At 35.8% G+C, this 21004-nt stretch overlaps 1 protein-coding gene across 4 annotated transcripts in view; it reads right to left on the reverse strand.

Moving 5' to 3' along the window:
* The window catches only part of POLA1 (DNA polymerase alpha 1, catalytic subunit), a 210064-nt gene that overhangs the window by 95957 nt on the left and 93103 nt on the right, over window positions 1-21004 (reverse strand). For 3 of the 4 annotated variants that reach the window (XM_076355992.1, XM_076355983.1, XM_076356000.1), the window contains 2 exons: window positions 17731-17912; window positions 15833-15964 (listed from right to left, as the gene is read on the reverse strand). In XM_076355992.1, the coding sequence (XP_076212107.1) occupies window positions 15833-15964; window positions 17731-17912 (314 nt within the window). Of the gene's footprint in view, window positions 1-15832; window positions 15965-17730; window positions 17913-21004 lie in introns of those variants that run through there. The other variant, XM_076356009.1, reaches the window with a different exon arrangement.

Genomic DNA, 21004 nt, shown 5'->3' on the forward strand with positions numbered 1-21004 from the left:
TCTCAGTATTTAAACCAAACTTGAGTATTTGATTCCTCATGAGGTTTAAACTTGTTTTGTCTTCAGAATGTGTTATTTTATGATTGTGGCAGTGCTATAGAAAGCAAGTGGTACTGCTGAAAGAAAGTTAGGGCTGCTGCACAGTTTGCAATGGGAGAGGAGCGTACTTGCAAAACCAGAGAAAAATTTCAGGCAAAACTATGAAATGCATTATAGAGAGGTTTTTCTACCTGCAACCTCCCTCACCATTCCTGTCCAAATTAACTGTTTGTTCATAGAACTTTACAACCCAATACAATAAAATATATCTAGCAAAGAAAGTAAATTTGTATTTGCATGTTTTGTTTAATTTCATTTAACAATGGAACCTCATATTTCCCATTTCAGCCTTGTTTCTCTCCTTTCCTGCAAATTCCTCTGTCTTACAGCCGCATGACAAACATTTACAGCGGGCCAAAAAGAGACAAGAGAAGAGAGACAGGTAAGTTTAAAAGGTACATGGATGAGGGTGAAGGAAAGGGCAACAGAATTAAGGCAGGACAGACTGAATGCTTTTAAAAAATTAAAAAGTTTCAAAGGGTAACTATGAAACAGAAAAAATGGCTCTTCTTCATCACACAGGACAACAGACTGTAAGAGCTTCTATGCTCCTAGTACTACCTTATGAGGAAAAAAGTCATCTCTTAATGAATGCAGTAATTTATTCAATGAATGAATGTTAATTAATTTATTCAATTTTTACTGTGGAACTTCCATCAGTAACTGTTGAATGTACTTTTATTTTTCAGAACAGTATCCTTCCCACTACTCAGAAATAATTAGTAAGCAATTATGGAGGTGAGGTAGAAGAAAGATGGGAGAAAAGAATGTCTTTTGTTTTTCCTAATAGCTGATCAATTTGGCTGTTTCATATAACTAAAAAGGCAAAAATGTTAGGTGTTCAGAGCAGAAATGTGTTTTGCCAAAGGCATTATTAACAATTAATAATCATTACAAGTGCCTTGTTTACCTGACCTTGTTTAAATTTAGCAGCCTTGTAATTAGACCCATATTTTGCATATTTGTATATTTCCATGCATAGGATTTGACTCATTCATCCATCCATTAAAATTTGCTTGACAGACATAGATGGATAATCAGGGTACAATTTGTATTTACCGGATTATAGAAAATTGCCCAAACTGTTAAGTTCAAGGAAAGCGCATTCTTGTCTTTCTCTTGCAAAAGGTGTAAAAGCACTTAAATATCCGAGGATGGCCCTAAGGTTCTCTGAAGAAGTAGCAGAGCTTTCATAATCTGATAGCTTTAATACAACTTTGCTCTAAATAAATGGTTGCTGGGTTAAAAAAAAAAAAACCTACAAATAAAAAGAAACGACACTAGGGACTACATTTTCCTTTAGGCAAGGAAGCAATTCTTCAGTAAGAAACACCTCCTACAAAAGCTAACATCTTAGTATTAAGCACAACTTCATTGAAGTAGACGTCTTGTACTCTGGAAAAAAGGGAAGATCTTTCTTCCATTTAACTACTTTCCAGTAACTTCCTAACTTTCTGAGCAGTTGGAAGAATTATCTTACTACTTTCCTGTTCAGAAAAAAAGTCTTAAAATTCTTTTTTTTTTAAGCATTAGCCATAACAATGAAATAGTATTATTAGATATGCTTAAATGTTTGAGAATAAGGTTTATTATTAGACAGTTCAGTATATATCATTTTGCCCCCAGAAGAAAAAGGTATGTGGAGATAGCAGCTACTGTTGGTAACGCACCTCTGGAAATAGAAAGGTATGGAAGATCTCTACTGAGCAGTCAGTATGGAAAGCAACAACACAGAACAGAATGGGGAATAACGGAATCTGTTTACCTCTGTGTGCGTGCTGGTATCTCATAAAGGTGAGACAGTCTTGTCCAACAAGACAAACGTTTTACAGGTTTCTTCTGAAGAAACTGACTTTTGCCCAAAAAGTCAAGTCAGACATAATCAGTAAATGTATAACACTTGTACAGTGTTTACAGTTGTTGTTAAACTTCTGTAATCCAAAGGGAGCCTTTGTGCAGCTTCTTTCCTAACCCATGTAGCTTATGTGTCAGAAAAAGCCATTTATTTCCTCCTATGAATCCACAGCTCACAGCAGATGTTGTTCTTTTAGTACCAAAAGTCAAATCTTTAAAATAATAAAGCAGTGGCAAGAGAGTGGAGCATAATTTTTTTTTTTTTAAACCCTGAAGCTAGATTACTATTTTGACACCCCTTTTAAGATCACCCACAAAGTATTTGAAGTATCTGCAAAGTAACCAACATGAAAGTAATGTGTTAGTAGAACACTAAAAGATAGTCCAATAGCTTCTCCTCTGGTGGCGGGCACATTTTTTCCCCCCTCCCAATCAACTGGCCACAGTTATCTGTGGATTCAGTTTTCTGTGACCAAATAAACTGCAATGTTGTGATTCACTCACCTAACTTAAGGATTTTCATTTTTCCCTGTCGTAAGCCTTGAGGGACATGGGAAGAAAAGAATACCACCCCATCCCCCCTTTCCTAAACTAGGAAATCTTAATATGAATCTCAATAATTTTAACTCCGGTTTTAACAGCTCTCCTGACGTAACTGAAGGTGTTAAAGCAACAAGATGAGACCAAAAAGTCATCTTCCAGAATTGCCAGGCCCATTTGTCCACTGCCTTGCCAAGAGAGTAGAGTTGACACTTCTTGTTGGTCCTCAGCTCTCCACTGAAGGTGAACAGATCAGTCCCAAACCAACACTGCCATCTCTTCCCTAAAAATTCCATGCTGCTGGAACAATTCTGTCCCTCTTCAGGCTGTCTCTCATCCAGTACATTTTTGTGTTCAGTGCTCTTTTCACAAGGACAACCCTAACAGAAGCTGAAAAAGTTTAGTACCAGGAGAAAATAAATCTCTACTGCACCGTGATTTCAGTTTCTCTGCTCCATCAGGACTGAATGCCAAACTCTTTGCATGTTGAACAAGGAAACACACAGGCAGGGCCAGTTCTGCTTCCATTCCAGAAATCTGAGTGGAAGCTAACGGCAAGGACTTTATTTTCTCCGGGGAGGAAGGATGTTACATTAAATACTCATTATTTGAGGTATGGGATATTCCAGGTGGTATCTATTTTCATTCAGACCACTGGTGGAGATCACTGAAGATTAATACCAGCAACTGAAATTATCTCATATGCCATCATCTCTAAATTTTGTAAATGCCAAAAGTTATGGGAACTGCCTAAAGATGGATGGATATTTAGCCTTAATGCTTCCAGCATCAAGGCTAGATTCTTGCAGCGCTTTGTACACTGGCAGATTTCTTGTTCCTCAGTTTTTGGCAGACAGTCCTCAAGTGAGGGGCAAAACAGGGGGCACGCTTTAAAGTTTATCATGTTTCTAACCACTAGGAATGACATTTTCCAAACATCTACTCCATCACCTTCTGTAAGCAGGACAATGCTCCAACATACCAGTTCCAAAGTTGAAGGGTGCCCTAAGGGTGCCTAAACACTTAAGAGACATAAAAAGCAAAACTCCTTTCTTAATATTGCTATTCAGACATAGTTGGAATGTCCTAAAAACCGCTAATGAAGTCTGCTAGAAGAATTAATCTGAAGGAACTACCACAGACAGTGGGAGAGGTACCTCTTGCATTTTCTTTCACTAACCTATTTAATTTAAGGATGTCATGCTGCCTCTGTTTTTGACTCTGACGGTCTTTCCTATTGAAACACAGTTTTTAACAGCCTCCTAGCGCTGTATTGTGTTTGATCCATTCCAGACAGTTTAGTGTCTCACCACTAGAGGATAAAGAGAAAGTGGAAAAATTTGTAGCTAAAGAGTTACCTGCAATTAAGATGAGAGTGGACAGAAGGGAGGGAAAAAGATCTGTCTAGATGCCTTTTATCTGGAAAAAGAACTGGCCTGTAATCACACCGACTCTATCAATACGAGAGATGAAGGCTTGGTTATGATGCTGGCTTCTCATGCACAGATCTGTGTCTAGAAAGACACTGGTTTAATTTATATAGAAACTAAATGTACTTCTCATTATGGAAGCTTGTAATCACTCCTAGATCATTTTCCTTATTTTCATTACGATCTCAGATGCTCCTCAAATAGGAATTTGCTACTCAAGCTTTTTTCTGAATGACACCTGATTACTGAGTGGCATCTTGCCACTAGCCTCATGAAGCCCTTCACAAATGGATCCAGCAGAAAACGCTGAAAATAAAACTTTGGAGTAATCCCTGACCATTTCTTGGCAGATAATACAGGCTTATTTTGTTAGTTCTAAGCCCTTAAGATGCTTGACTCACTCTCGCTGGGAAGTCTCCAAAGAGAAGTCAGATCATACAGAATTTTAATTATGAATTCCCTATAAGGTATTTCAGTCGCTTTCATTTAAGGGGCTGGGGAGAGAGCAGGGGTGTTCGATCCTAAAACTACCTTATGTTTAATCAACCAGGGAACTCTCTCAAGGACCATATCACAATTCAGTTTACTCCATTACTGCTACTTCACTGATTGGGTTAAAAAAAAAAAAAAAAATAACAAAAACCTAGTAAGATGATCCCCAAAAGATGCCCCGTTAAAGGAACAAGACAGTATAAATGCTGATCCCTCATCACAGAAAGAAAAAGAGAGGTAGAAAGCAGTAGGAGGGAGGGGGAATTTGATTAATTGCTTCCTTCAAACAAGCATAAAAACCACATGCAAATACTAAAGAATAATGTGAAAAAGCATCACCAACACTGCATGAACTACTGGAAGACAATCTAGTATTTCTAAATAGCTGTATTAATCTTAATGCCATTATTCATACACGCACACATACATAAAAAGATAAATTCTACCAAATTCAAATTCTACATTCAATCTTTGAGCTTGATAGGTGGTCACTGGGTAGCTTGCTATCTGCTAGTTCTATTGCAAGATCATCCAGCATGAATTGCCTCAGTATGAGAAAAAATAAGTAATATCCAATAAAAATTATTACAGTAATTACAAAGTTCTTGCAGAAATCTAGTGTTATATTCTGCAACAGAATTCAGCATATGCCATTTTGTGTCTTTGTATTTTGGGGGGGTGAGTGGGTTCTCTGTTTTTAAACAATTCTGGCCCCTTTGTAGTATAGTCGAATGTTGCTTTGGATATTAAATTGAGAATTTATCTTAAATGGAAACAAACAACTTCGCTAAAAATTAGACATTTATGACTTGCAAATTACAGATACTAATTATTTTCAGTATATACAATTATGATATTCTCAAGAGGTATTAATTTTGGGACAGATGTGCTTTCATCATGTAATTTGGAAATTAAGTTACACTCTCACGTATGGGAACTCAGAAGTCTGAATTTGTGTAAAGATAGGATTGATAGAGAGGAATTTTGTCTTGCTAATTTTCTCTCTCTCTCTCCCTCCCCCCCCGCTCTCTGATGAGAGTGTGGCCAGCAATCCTCACAGCTGGGTTGCCTTGCACTCAAAGGAATGGGGGCTGACTGCAGAGTTGATGAGGATACACTTCCACTTGACTCCACCTCCTATTTTGTCCTTTCAGATAATTCTTCCAAATCCAGTAACTTCTAAAAATTTAAACAATAAATAAGATATATCAACTGTAAAATATGCACAATGCTAAATACTTCACATCCATGGCAGAGTGCAGAAATTAAGTGTTGCTAATGCAAATATCTTAAAAAAAATATTAAAAATATATATAATCCAAACTGAAGGCATTAATACAGAAACTTCCATCAAATGAGGATAAAAGGAAGAATATTGCTACACTGACCATATTTTCATTAGGAAAGCATATTATTACAAAAATGCTCTCCAACATGTGCATGCCTATAATCTTCAAAGACAGGGTGTGACAAGTGATAAAGGAAAAAAGAACACAAGAAAAATGCCAGTTAAATAAATCTCTGGGATTATACTGTTGTCGAGTGGGTGTATTAATTAAAGAAATCCATTTGGGAGTTCATACTTTCTTGTTTTCGACATTTGAACTGTAGCCACCAATACAGAAAGGGATAAGACAAGACAAAAAGAAGTATTGCTTTCTAGTCCAGTATAAAAAAAACAAACCGATCTTCAAACATCAACATTTTGTTTATACTGTTCCATAGGAGGTTGAAGATAAAGATGCAAGACATTTGGAGTATCTGCTACAATTCTGAAACTGAGATTTTTATTTTTAGATGGAACGAGTTCAGTCACTGCGTAAACATTTCTATCTGGAGATCCTTACTGATAGTCGTGGATTTTTGATGTCTCTCTTGCAGATGCCACTTACAAAGATAATGACTTTGTTCAGGAGAAAAGGAAAACATCTACTTCTCAGGTTCTGCAGAGCCTTAATTTCCGTATAGAAACCTGGTATACCTTTGGAAAACCTCAGAAATGTTTCTTGTTCATACATTTGTGGATTGAAAGCCTAACACAATCTACTAGGCTGAAGATACTTGGATAGCTGAAACTCTTCAGATGAAAGAAAGTGAACAAGACTGTCATTTAGCCGCTGTAACAGTTTTAGCAGGACTACACAGCTTTTTTTTTTTCCTTCTTTTCTTGTTATAGGATGCTGCAGCTGTGGGCAGACTGAAGAGACAATAATCTTCAGCATGGCGTGGAAATAGGGAGGGGAGGTTCATCTTTAGCAATAGAAGGGCTTTTAAAACAGTGTGCCATCACAGAACGCACGGGACTAAAGCACAGGCAGAGTCGCCAATTCACCAGGCTCAATTTGCAAAAAACCAGACAGCACAAAAAAACCCATGTTCCTATGAATAAAAGTAATAGAGTAACTAATGTTCATTAAAAAGTAGGAATAAAGTCCATCAGTAGATGCCATATAATGAAATATGATCTGAAGACCAATCCAGCCAACCTGACTGATAAGCTTCAAGCGACTCTTTACAGAGACCTACACATAGGATGCTACGTATGGGCCAACACCTGTTTTGGAGCACAGCTTTACTATCTGACTACACATTGGCATAAGGTTCTGCACTCAAATCATACTATCTCCCAAAGTAGGCATACAAAGTAGTTATTTTCTTAATGCCTGGGGATTAAAAAAAATAAAAATAATCCACTTGCATATATCCACTGAAGGAAATACTGGCACTCCGTAGAAAACAGAGACTGTATAGCACTTCCAAGACCTTGACTTCTAAATAAGGCACAGTAAAGCAAATGCAAAACCTTTTTATGAAGCCATGTCTACTGTAATGCTATTGTGCCATTTCTTGCTGTAGAGGGGATCATTCTCACTTAAAATGAAGTAACATCTCTTTTTAATCTCAGATGATCCAAAACTCCACTGGCTCTTTAAATTGTTTCTTCTCTTAAACAAACCTGTAGAAGTACAGCTTTCATGAGTCAAGAGGAGCAACAAATGTCAACTCTAACACGCACAGGCTGCTAGAATTGACCCTGGTGTTTCCTAGGATATAGGAAATCTTATAGACAATTTGTTGCGTTATCTCTGGTACTGCTTAGGCTTCTCTTGGCTACTGTAAAAAAAAAAAAAATTAATCATTCCCTAGAAGTCTCATTTACCTAGGGGGTTGCCTTCCCCATCCCTAAGTACATGAAGGAAGACACAAAGGCAGAGGAGCTTAGCTAAATAGTGCTGCCCAGACTCATTGCTCTGAGGTTTTTTCACGTATATGACTTACTTCCAGGAACAAAGCTGAAAGGTCTGAACTACCCATTTGATCTGTTCGAACCTTGAATGCTTACACATTCATCCATTTTCTCTTGCTGCACCAAATACTAAATAACATCAATAACTAAACAGCTGTTTAAATTAAGTTGAATATAAGTTTTTGAAATAACCTTCTAACTACAAAGCTTCTGTATGATAAAATTTTGAATACTGGAATCACTTCTGTTGAGGAACACCCGATTTAATTTTTCTAGAAGTATTTTACCAAGAAATAGAGCAGTGACTACACGTTACTGGAAATATTTTCTGACAATTTTAACTGCTTTAAACAAGAAAACGAAAATAATTCTTTTAACAGCTAAGGGTAGGAAAAAATAAACACCTACAAGACCCATTCCCACTATGCCAAGGAAAAGCATGCTGAGGAAAACATAGATGAGGTTTTTCATGTATGCCCTCTGTCGCCTCCCAAACCCCATGATTTTCTTATTCAATAATCCTCAGGAATGTGGACTATGAAAGACAGCATCAAACAAAAACGTTTACAAAAGAAGGTAACTGCATTAAAAATATTTTAGTTTCCCAAATACTATAAAATTTATTTTAAGCTTTCTTTTAAAGCTGAAGGCAGGTTCATAATAAAGACTAAAAAACTTTAGGATAGGTAACTTAGATTTCTTACAATTCCATATTTTGTTTTTTTATATGCCCACTCAACTCTGAATTACCACAGATGGACTCACTTTAGTTTTTAAAAAAAAGGTTTAAAGCAAGTCATTTTCACTTTCTAAAATCAGTGTTGGACCATGGATTTCTGTATTATTAGTGACTTCTAGGAAAACATTTCTGATAACCACATCATTTTTAGGTCACGAGCATCAAACACACTTATCCCTGTGAAAAGAATGATGTCCAGTGAAAACATGGTCTCTTCAGCTTCAGATTTTAACTTCGGTTCTCCTGACGGATGCAAGGTGCTTGAGCCCTGTAAGAATTGCTAGTTATGCATACATCAACCAGCATCAAGTATTCAAGGCCAATAGACCTTGTTGACTTGTGCCATCTCCTAGCAAGCTGGTTATAATGTGCTATTAAAAGTTTCTGTAGAATAACACAGACTTCATCTGGTTTGATATTTCAATAATTTGTTGTTCCAAGTTATTACAGTATAAGGCATTAACTGTATCAAAATTACATGAGAACTGGTGGTTTTAAAATTTATTTTAAGCCTTAATTAGTTTACCTGGGCTTCTGCTTCTTGTAATATCTCTAACTAGAGACTAGTGGGATTCTTTTCTATCAAAAATTTAAATTGAAAATAACAAAAACCTAAACAGATTTTAAATGGGTCTCTAAAACTACTGTAAAAAGAAGAAAGATGAATATTGATCCTTTCAAGATCAGTGATTTGTGATAAATCCTCTTGTGATTCATGATTTGTTATTAAAATAGTCTCAGAAGAAGCAAATCCTACAAAGCTATACAGCATCCATAACACTTCTGTCAATCCAAGGTATCCAAAGGAGGGCACATTTGCTCGCTCACTCTCAAAGTAGCTTGCTCAGGCACCATTAATAATGCAGTTGTGGCAAAGCTCTCCATAGGCTGCACAGATTTGCCCAAAATTTTAAATTCTTGGTTACAGAATCTCAGAACAAATACTGCTACTGGTACACCAAAGCTACGTACTTTGTAGTCAGTTTAAAGCCAGATCAGATACACGGAGCTGCAACGTTATCTCTATACTGCAGCACAAACATGCCTCCAAGCGTTGCCAAAATTCATCATTGCTTTCACTGGGGCAACAGATCAGTTCCGACAGAGTACCTTCAAAGCCAGTGCTTTCTGTAATCCTCTGAAGACAGCAACATCTTGTTATTAGATGAGTGATTCAATCACCTAGGTAAACATTACACACTTGGTGGCAATCATAACCATGACCATATTTACCTCTGAGCACACTTCCTGTAACATGATCTTCACAATACTGCCATTTATAAGCCTAAGCAGACAAATTATTGTGATAATAAGCCCTTACATTCCTGTATTTTACCTAGAGAGGAAATTACAAAGTTAGTTTTACTCTATTGAAGCAACCCCCATTTCTTAGAACCTGTTCCATGTGGTGGCCAGCCTGGGGAGCCTTTTCTATGAAGAGCTGAGAGATACCTAGTGTCATTAAGTCTTCTCTGGGAAGGTACCAGACTGTGGACTAAGCACTAGGAAGAATCAACAGTAAACAGATACTGCTCCTTTGCTTATGTTCCCTCATGCTCAGCGGCTAAAATTTGGAGTGCGGAGTCACACTCAGCCTCCCTCAACCATCAGTGAGATGGATGCATGTCTATCATGGCTAGTAAAATCCAATGAAGAGAGTTAAACCCTTTGTAAAGACATATCGATCATTACTTTGAAACACTTCGCTAAAAATCATATTGATGCTGTAAGTCTAAAACAAACAATCCCTTTACAGGGCAGATCATGGAGAAGTTGCAATAATAGTGAATCAATTCCAGTTAATAGACGCTATGAGTGCTGTGACAAATAGCTGCTTACTCATCCCCAAAATGCACTATACGCGGTGACCAAAGGGTTATCTTTAATTATTCAATAAACATAATTTATATCAGAAAGACAGACGTATAACGCTTTCAGATGGTAGAATACTGACTGCTCTGTTCAATAATCAAGGTATTTCTAATTCCCTCCTGGTTAACCAAAACATGATTCCATGTACAACCCATTTGTCAACCTCAATCAAGGAAAGAATCAGTAAGTGCTACTGTGGAGGGGGGGGAGAAAACTCCTGATAATCTGGTGGCAGCCTCCCTTCCCTCTCTCAGGTCCCCAGTAAACTGCGTATGGAATCACATTAATATTTTATCTTTCACTCCAATTGCTTTCCATTCTGCCTTGACTTGGAAGCTTTCAGTACTAAAAATAAACGTCTCGGTTTCTGTATGTATAATCCAAAATTACAGTGATACAAGTTCAAACTTGGAAAAATCTCAGAAACCCATTTCCATACAAACAGGAAGGACTCAAAATAATCACTAGAGTTAATTGGACAGCAGAGTCTAGCTATCTGATTGTGCCTACCACATCAGCTGGTGTCACAATTCCTTCTATTTTCTGGCCCTACCTACTCTTCATCACATGCCCATATACTTCGAGTACTATTAGCACAACGATAAATAAAATATTGTACTATTGCCACTACTAAGCACCTTTCCCTCACGCCAAAGAAACGTCTTACCCCTACCCACCCACCAAACAAAAAAGCTTTCAATACATGACTGTTGTGAGAACATGATTACAAAAGTCATCACCATCATCTACAATCATATTTTCACCTGTTCATGTGGTGCACACCTGTGGGTTGTTGGCAATACACTTGATTGCAGTGGGGGAGATTCCAGGTTCACAACCAGCCCTGTCATCTTTGTTCTCTTAAGCGAATATGCCATGCAATCCCAAACCTGTGTGAACGCTATTGCCTCTTACAATACTATCTTGTTTATAAATCTTTTACCTTTTTAAGTGCACAAAATAATAATGCAAAACCCAAGAACATATGTACAACAGTCAGAACAGCAATATATATATAAAAAATAATAATTCAAAGATCTTGGAAAGTGTACCAACATGCTTTTGTACTGCGACCTAATGTGCAAGCAGTAGACCACGCCACCACAGGTAAGAAATGAGAAATTTTGAGGGCTATTGAACACTGGATTTTCGCAGCTGAAAAGTATAAAGTTATTTAGCAGTGTTCAATAGCCTTCAAACTCACTTCTGTCTGTGGGTTACAGTGGTCCAGTAGAAAAAGACCGTAAAACAAAAACAGTGCAATACAGGTTGGACCAAGATTTTTTCAGTATTTTTTAAAACCCTTTTAAGGTTTGCATCATTTCATGCATTTTGAAAAACATAAAAAGATCTAAAGATGCCACACACTATTAACTAGACAGCATATAAAGAGCATCTATATAAAAACAGGTTTTAGCCTATAAATATACTACTACTACTATCACAGGCGTATATTTAAAATCAAGAATAAAAAAACTGCTGCTTCGGGAACAACAGCTTCCCAGTTCAACCAGTTCGGTATGAATTTTGATACTGCTCAAATGGCATATAGAATATGTTGGGGTTTTTTATTCAGTTCTTTTTAGTTGGCAAAACTAACACCTCAACACAGCTGAATAAGATACAGGATTCATTTTATGGATGTGAATACTGATTTTTATAGGGCTTTTTAAAAGGGGATCTGAGAGATGGCATTTATTTACCAAGCGCTCAAATGTGAGCATTTGAATATTCTAGTGGGAAACACAAAACAGTTTCCATCATAATAATTAGATCCACTTACTATAAGTGAAATGACACCCTCCTTATGCACGGAAGTTGGTCAGTTTTTCCATTTATGCTTGCATATTTCAGCCTTCACCCATTCCCTAGCATGGATGCTTCATTGATGGCTGAGGGTAACACTTCAAAAATGAACTAGCTAAACAAACTTCCCAGCAGCACTTGACAGAGCTACACCTATTCTTCCCCATTTCCAAAGCAGTACAGAATTAATTACCAGTTCTATGGATCTATTGTAAGTATAATAGACTAAAGAGCTATCACAGACACATTTATTGTAAAAGCACAATCCCAAGAGTGTCTAGTAGAGGGCCAAAACGATTAACACAAATGCTTTGTCAGATCAAAGATAAAACCTGCACCGCCCAATTGAGGAATGAATTAGAACAGTGGGTTATCTTTCAAATTAACCAGGGCAGTTAGTGAGGAAAATTTCATGAAAGTGTAATTCTTAGCCTTTGTGAATCCACACAGCAGGCATTCTGCCAGCTGACAAGATGATGAAATTTTCATGCTTAAAAAAGCCCTCTTCATTTCCCAATTTAGATTAGCTAGCGTTTCTCTCTCTTTTCATCTATTTGCTCTTCTGAAGCAGAATTTAAAAAAAAAAAAAAAAAAAAAAAAAGAAAGCACACAACAGGATCAATCTCTCATAGAATAATGCATTTCTGAAAAGAAATAAAATCTTTGCATGTCATTTTTTTTAGATATATTTACAATTAGGAGTAAGATTATTAAAATCGATATTGTTAATATCATTAAGAAATCCATAAATACTGGAGCAATGGTAGATATGTTTTGGAAGACAGATATAAAACATTTCAATGTTTAGTGGCAAAAAATGATTGCGGAAACAGAAAATTTTATATAAAGGCGAGTAATTTACAAAAACAATGGGATTGTAGGAGGCTTACAAAATTCTATTTATGCACTTACATTTGCATCTTTTTAAAGGAAAGAAGTATATCACCATTGTATTTATTTATTTATCAGTTTCATGTGCCAAAAAGGGAAAGTAGATTTTCCACTTTTAGATTTTACGGCACTCCCCCCTGGCCCCTGAATTTACACAGCCACATATAAAAACGTTTCAATAGACTAAAGGAAACAACATGCAATGATCTTAAACACTTTAAAAAAATCTGATTCAAAGCTCACTGAAAAAAAAGTAAGTTTATTCATTTCAGCAAGCTGCGGATCACGCCGAAAGGCTCTTGATAGGGCTGTCTTCTTAAAAGGTAGCTCATTATTTTAAAGGTTAAAAAATTCATTTTCACATTTTATGTTTTTGTGTTATGTGCCATTGGACCACACACAAACAACAGTAATATCTAAAAAAAAAAAAAATCATGGAGTGACAAAGTTAGACAATATATTTGTCTATTTTAAATTGCTATTTCTGCGCCTTTCAGGTGCAACCACTACAATAGCAGACTGTTAAATAAGCGTCTCAAAGTTTCACCTAATGTTTTGTTCAGACAGTTCTTTGCCATACTACTTCTGGGTGTGTCTTTATAGCTTATAGGATTATATATATTAGTGCAAACACCCATTTGATGAATTTCAACTCCAGCTGTTATACAGTCACTACAAGTACTTGATGAAAGGAATAAACTAAAACTCACAGCATCTGATTTTCTAAAAGCTAACAGGACAAAAAGTTTACTTGCCCAACTCTGTGGAAAGCCCTTTTGCAAAACGAAAATTGTTGTGCAATTTGGAAATTACTTTTTACAGTGAAAATAATCTTGCATTTCTAGAGTCTGAATGCATTCCACAGTCAAAAAGTAGTTTTAAACCTTATTATTATAGCTAACTAGGTTAAAAGTAAATTCTCAGTACTAAAAATATAACGGAGTTTATAAAGCTTTTACTTACAAGGACAAAGAAATTCCTTTTGAAGGACACTTCATTATCCTATATACCATGTAGTAAGATACTTAATAGATTTTAATACAATGTAAGCAAATTGTAATGTTCAATACTCAAACATTTCAGATTGGTTCACAGCTTGGTCTTAATTACAAAAAAAAAAAAAGAAAGAACAGAGTTAACTATTACACCATGTTTTGTTCTTAGCAGTAATAAGAATTTTTCCTGCCCTTAAATGTATCTTCCTTCATTCGTCAAGTTTACTATTGCACATCTTATGCACATGTTTTCTAGCACTTTATATGCCAGAAATTACTTAGCATGTGGCATTGTGTATTATCATAATGTACATACATTAAATATAAAAAGTTAATCGAAAGTAACTTTCATATAAATGCAGTCTGTGTAAACATATTACTTTGACATATTATTTAATAACACATTGTATAATTTAATATAATATGTAATATTATAAATAAATAGATATATTTAAATATATTATATATAAATATATATTATAAATATAAAATATATATTTTGCAGCCAGTTGGACTTTGCAATAAAGTAACGTGAGATCTTGCATTTTGGTAGCTTCACCTATCCAAGTCATCTACCTTTAACTTCAACGGAAAGGAACCATCTACCCCTACCTTGTGAAATACTGCCTGAATTTAAATACTCTAAGAAAGTTTTGTGCTCCTTTTGATGCAAAGACCTTCAAAAGAAGTATTTATACATTCAGAAAGTATTACATTTCCAGAAAAGAGCTTAGAAAACACTTACGTACAATTGCAATAAGAACTAACATAGAAGAAAGATAACACAAACTGCACACTTAGTATTAAACTATAATGATAATTCTTAGCATTGTAGCTGCTGTCTGCAAAATACTTAAGAAAACACACCACTAATTAGATAAGCCATTCATTTACAGGCCAGATTTTCACAAACAATTTACATTTTTGAGTATATCAAAGGTTATGAGCACCCAAAGGTTATGAGTGCCTTCAAAATTGATGTCTGCCCTGAAGCTGTGAAAACAGGCAATGTTGGACAACCAAAAAAGGCAGGCAGGCAATAGGATGAGAAGATCTATGAAAATTTGACCAAAATGGCTAGCTGCCAATTCACAAAGTATGATGCTTCCAGCATATTAGAGATGCAAAACATACTGATATAATTTAAAAATCATGGTGTTTTTTTTCCTAACCAGTCAACACTTTGGACAGGGCGAAGACGGGAATTTCAAGTATTACACTTTTTTTTTCCCCACAATGCCATACAAAGCCAACCACTACCACTGGCACTTTGGATTTCTTGCACTGCCCCCCCAAAAAGAGAATTGTATCAAATTAACTAACTACCCACCTTTCTCCTCTTTTTTCCCCTCCCCATCATTATGAAGAAAGATTCATAGTATTTCCCTTCCTACTGTCCTTCAAAGAATTTTTACAGAGCTACATTCAGTTTTCCTTTTCACAATGTAACACAATATACATCAAATTAGGTTGGAGAAAGAGAATCAGATTTCAATTACATGAGAAACTGATATCTGCATATTTGATAGGCTTCATAGATTTTTCTCAAAAACATTAAGATAATCAACTCTCTGCACTTTTTCATCTAAAAATCTGGAAAACAGAGCTACTACATCTGTAATAATGCCGACACACAAAAAAGTTTAAATACATCTGACTATCTTGACTTGAGACTGAACTAAGAAAACAAACATTCTAAATTAGTATTTGAAATCATTAATTGATTGTTTTATTTTCATAAAGTTGGGTTTTGACGTTGCATGCTATTACCTTGGACTATAAAAAAAAAGTAACATGACAGTCACTAAAAACTCAGCACCACTTAGAAAACTCATTTCATATGGTAGAATATTTTCTGAATACTTACATTATAGTATTTTCTGAGGTATCGTCTAATATCCATCAGTAATTTGTTGTTCATTTGAACCACATAGTTGAAAGGAGGCTCTTCACATTCAGTCTTACTGCACCTTTGCAAGCTGGGTTCAATAAATCGCCCCTGAAAACAGAAGTGTAAAAACAGCATGCATCATTACAACAGATGATGGTAGCAGAAGTTATCACAGGAGTTTAGACTAATAACACATATTTTTTAAAAATAATAGTCTTAAAGGGCCTCTAATATCTAGGCCTTCTTTCTTCTCATCACAGTTGGCCATACCCATACAAAGAATTCTCTGACCTACAGTTTTCCCATTCTCTTGTTAATGAAAGGTCTTTTGGAGAACATGCTGCTTCACCTGCTACGAAGTTAATCATTCAAAAAATGATGTTGAGTAAAAAAATTAATCTATGGACAAATCACACTCCCTCGTGTCCCCCCAGACAACACAGGTTTGTTGTTTGATCAGGGACATCAAAGTCCTGCCCAAGCCCACTGATCAGAACATTGAAGTGAACCTTGTAGATACCAATTATGAAATTACCAACAGGGCTGTAGAGACAAACATCGTTGAACAAGAATGACATGATCATCTTTTATTTTCTCCAAGTGCAAAGAATAGCCCTTACAGTTTTACACCATCTCATTCCCCTTACTTTCAAAACTTCCTGAACACCTGACATTAAAATTTCAGAACCTGGAAGTGATGCGCGAACAGCTGAAATTAAGGTGGTAGAATTCTCATTAAAATAAGATCAGCCTGGTAGGTTGGACAGTTACACAACTTTTAGAAAACTTTGTTTCAAGGTAAGACTTGGCTTTTGTGAGCCATCTTGGCTAAACCCTGACCCACAACACTGAATAATCCCAGGTGGAAAGGAAGGGGTTTTTTTGGTTTGGTTTAGGGGTTTCTTTTGTTGGTTGGTGGGGGTTTTTTGTTGTTTTGTTTTTTTAATGAGTTTGACATCCACTTCTCTCCAGTTAGACCATCTGCAAGTTGTCAAGCCTACATGCAATTAACTATCTTATTTACAGCTGTAATGAACAAAAGTCAAGGATTCACAAAGTATCACTGAATGTGTGTCTTTTCCCTCTTACTTGCTTCCAAAGACTGCTTTATTTTGATTCAAAAAAATGCAAAACATCTGCTGTTTGTCCAAATTAACTTAAAATAATTACTTTTAATTTAGATAAAAGATTTATTTGCTTTCAGTTTCAAGGTTTTCACTACTCTGAAGCTCGCTAATTTGCCAATGACTAATACATACATAACATCGCTGTAGAGTTAAATACTTGGCCCTATTTCAAGTTGTGATCCAAGGTCAGAGATACATTTTTTGGCAGAACTTCTCAACAAGAATGTACCCCTATGACTTTTTATGTTCAATACACAAAGACAGAAGATAACACAGAAAAACCTTACTGTCAAGAAGGGAGGTGGGATGTAGCAAGATAAACACAAGTTTCAAAAACACTTTGTTCCAATTAATATGATTTAGAATAAGAAATTGCCATTGCTATACAAAAGTTTCATTAAATAGAGAACTGGAAGTTACTAAGGTGTTAAGATAAGGATTCCTTAAAAAGTTACAGCAACGACTGTGGGCAAACAGATTGATCATTGACGACTGTGGGCAAACAGATTAATGAAGCCAGATAATCTCACATGTTCTGCTAGACGACACAGCTGAAATGCAAAAATGGGAAAAATATTTCAGCACTATCCTATCAGCAAATTTCTGTTCCAAAGCTATAAATAGCAGGACTCAAACAATATGGTATCTTTTCTTACATCATATGAATCCTATCTGAAAAGCCGTTTTCTCTACAAGTATTTTTCTCTCTCACTGATGAACAGAAAAGAAACAGGAAAAAAAACTAACCGAACCATCAAAGACATTGTCATAAATATTTTCTGTTCCGCATTTGAGGCAGCAAAACTTGAATCTTTCACAATTCCTATATTTCTCCTCATCAGTGAGCTGAGCTGGGCCACCAACCAAGGCATCATTCTCCTCATCTTTATGGTAATGGTGATAGACTCTGAATTGGGAGGGATCCAGTCCTATTAATAAGAAACAAGAATTTCAAAAGACTAAGAGGTCAACCATGCAAGTAGGCTCATTTTTCATATGCTTGGTGAAGCAGATTCAAAAGAAAGTTACAAAATGTAAATTCAGAAGCTGAAAATCTCTCCTTAGCAAAACTTCCTCTATAAAACAAATACACTTCACAATTTTTAACCATGAATAAAGGTTCACGAAACATGAAGAAATCTTACTTATCTTCTTACGCAAGATTGCTTTATAAATAAAACAAGCACACTGCACTGTCACGGGAGTATGCAACAGAACATTTTGTTTCTGAGGAAACCACTCCTAACGGACGGCTTTATTGTTATTTTCTTCTTAAGTTACATTGAAAATATTTCAATAAAAACGTGCATCGTTATTAAGAAACAGTCTTTAAATCAAAATGGCACCATTAAAACTGAAAACAGAGAATAAAACCCCATTAAAGAAACGCGGGTACACTGCTATTACCAACTCCTTCAAGTCCGTATACAACTGCCAACTCTGATTTCAATGCAGTGGTCGATTTCATTTTGGCTCAGTGGTTAACAGCATGTAGGTTTCAATCTAATGCAGTGGTTAAAATTCAGCAGCAGCATTTAAAACGGCAGCGCTGGAGACAAAATGCTTTATTTTTGATTGCCAGAACTCAAGATTTTAAACAAATAAATACACAAAAGAGATCCTAAAAATACTGATTCAACCACAAATAAGTAAATAAGCAAGCAAGCACGAAGTTCACTGCTCTAGGACTAAGACTGCCAAAGTAAACTTAATAAAAACCCACGGGTTTTGTCATCCTTTGTCATGTGCAACCTTTTAAAAGTCCATGTATCCCATTTACAGGTTTTTTTGTTAACTCTAGCAAATAGCACATGCGAGAAAAAAAAAATTAATCAAATGAGCATGCAGATGAAAACGTTGAGAAAACTATGGCTTACTTTATAATTAAGAAGAAAACATCAGAGAAGCACTTTTAAAAATATTTTTAACAGAGACTAATTAAGCCAAGTAACAGATTAGCATGTATTAAGCCATATCTTGTGTAAATTTCAATAACAAATGAAATAATTACTATAAAAAGAGCAAGAAAGATTACAAATAGAAAGTGAAGCTAGATTTTACAGTTCTTCTTAACCTTACTATACAGTATCAGGAGACTTAAAGACAATGTTTGGGAACAATATTCAGTTAAGCTAGACAAATATTATTGCACATATAAAACAGTTGTGTTATACATTAAGATATCGAATCTTTTATGTAAAAACAATCTATATGTGTGACTTTACTATCGCTATTCTGAATTTCTATTTTGCAATCATAAAACAAATTCAAGGGCAAGGAAAAACTCCATTGCCAAATAAGTTTATTTGGTTCTTGATAGAATAGGGGTTTCACTAAAATTTAATCAATCTTCCCAATTTTAATTTTATCAAAATAAACAAATGTCAGTGCATAAGGGTAAGAATTCACTTCCAAGAGGTTCTTAAACTTTTAATACAGTTCTCTACTATTCATTAAAAGGAAGAGCAAACAAAGCAAAAAACATTGCTAATAGCTTATTTTACACTCTAATACATACGGTACCCCCCAAAAAAGACTGTGGGGTTTTGGGTTTTTTTCCAATTTTCTTTTCTTTTTTTTTTTTTTTTTAAAGGATTGGTAATATATTTGCTGTTTTAGGAAACTGAGAGTATGTTCTGCAACATACAGGTAGTAGAGAAAAGGTTTAGAAAGGGGACTTGAGTTTAGTATTAAGATTTTGCAAAAAATAACTAAGTATGCAGTAGGTTGGATCTAAGATAGTAATGGTGAATACAAACAAAAATTCTCAGTTTACTCTGAGTTCAGAAGTGGAACGAAAAAACATCATTGCAACTTTCCGATACAGACGCCATTAAAGTTCAGCTAGAAGTCTATCTTTGGTTGTTTCCCAAAAGGCAAATATAGAGTAAAGTAGTTCACTAAATAAAAGATAAAAGGAGATAAATTCTGGTCTTCAGACAACTGCAGTTTTCCAATATTGAGTCAAAACCAATGACATGAAATAAGCATCTGGACATTTGGTAATAATTTAATAGGAAAAAAAAAGTTATTCATTGGAAGAATTTAAATCACACCTATCTCTGAACTTTCTTAGCTGTTTTGGCTGGAGAAAACAACAGGAAAAATATTGTGATGATTCAAGTGTACATCTAACTTCTGGTGTGTGAACAGCCCCAGTGAAATCAAAGGGACTACAAACCAGGCTTTTAAAGAACATGCCTACCTTAATTATCTTGTGGAATTGGGGCCTATTTTATCTATTATCTCCTTTCAGGAATAGTTAGTTGGTTCAGTTAACCCATTTCAACACACTAACTGGTATCCTCTCGGACCAGGTCACACTGGTCATATTACTCTACTCGGTAAACAAAACAGGGACTATCTGATGGGTGGGGGGAAAAAAAAAAACAAAAACGGTTTTGGTAATTTTTAAATGAGTAGGATGAGACTAATCAGTGAACTTCTTTGAACTCTTCTTTTTTTTTTCCAAGACATCAAGGGGGGGGAAAAAAAAAAAAAAAAAAATCAAAGGGACTTCGACTTACTGTGACATGAAAATCTTCAGGGCTATCATTAAATTACCTGCACCACAGGTAAGCCTTCCAACCTCACCAAAACTGCAAGGTTGCACGCATGACAAAGAAACGTAACATTAAAAACACACTGATGAACCTAGCATGACGAAAGTAAATAATAAAAGTAAGTTCCAGGACTTGTTCCTGAATTATTTAACGGAATTACCAAAACATTTACTAACTAGCAAGCAAAAGAGGTCACTCAAGAAACTGAAAAAAGGTCAAATAGATTTTACTAATCGCAGTATTTTAAAAATAACATTTCTGCAGATGGTTTTTACGCGTCTTTCCACACACACTCCTGCCTATCCCCCGTGCCTGCACCCTCCCCGGGGAACAGAAGCGCAGCACGGAGCAAGGCAGGCGCGTCCCAGAGCCTCAGCCGCCGGGGAGAGGCTTGGCGGGACGATGGCCGGTTTCCCCGCGGACCGCTGAACAAAGCCCGAGGGCTTTTCCCTGGATTT

This window comes from Aptenodytes patagonicus, chromosome 1, assembly GCF_965638725.1.
Source record: "Aptenodytes patagonicus chromosome 1, bAptPat1.pri.cur, whole genome shotgun sequence".
Lineage (NCBI taxonomy): Eukaryota > Metazoa > Chordata > Aves > Sphenisciformes > Spheniscidae > Aptenodytes > Aptenodytes patagonicus.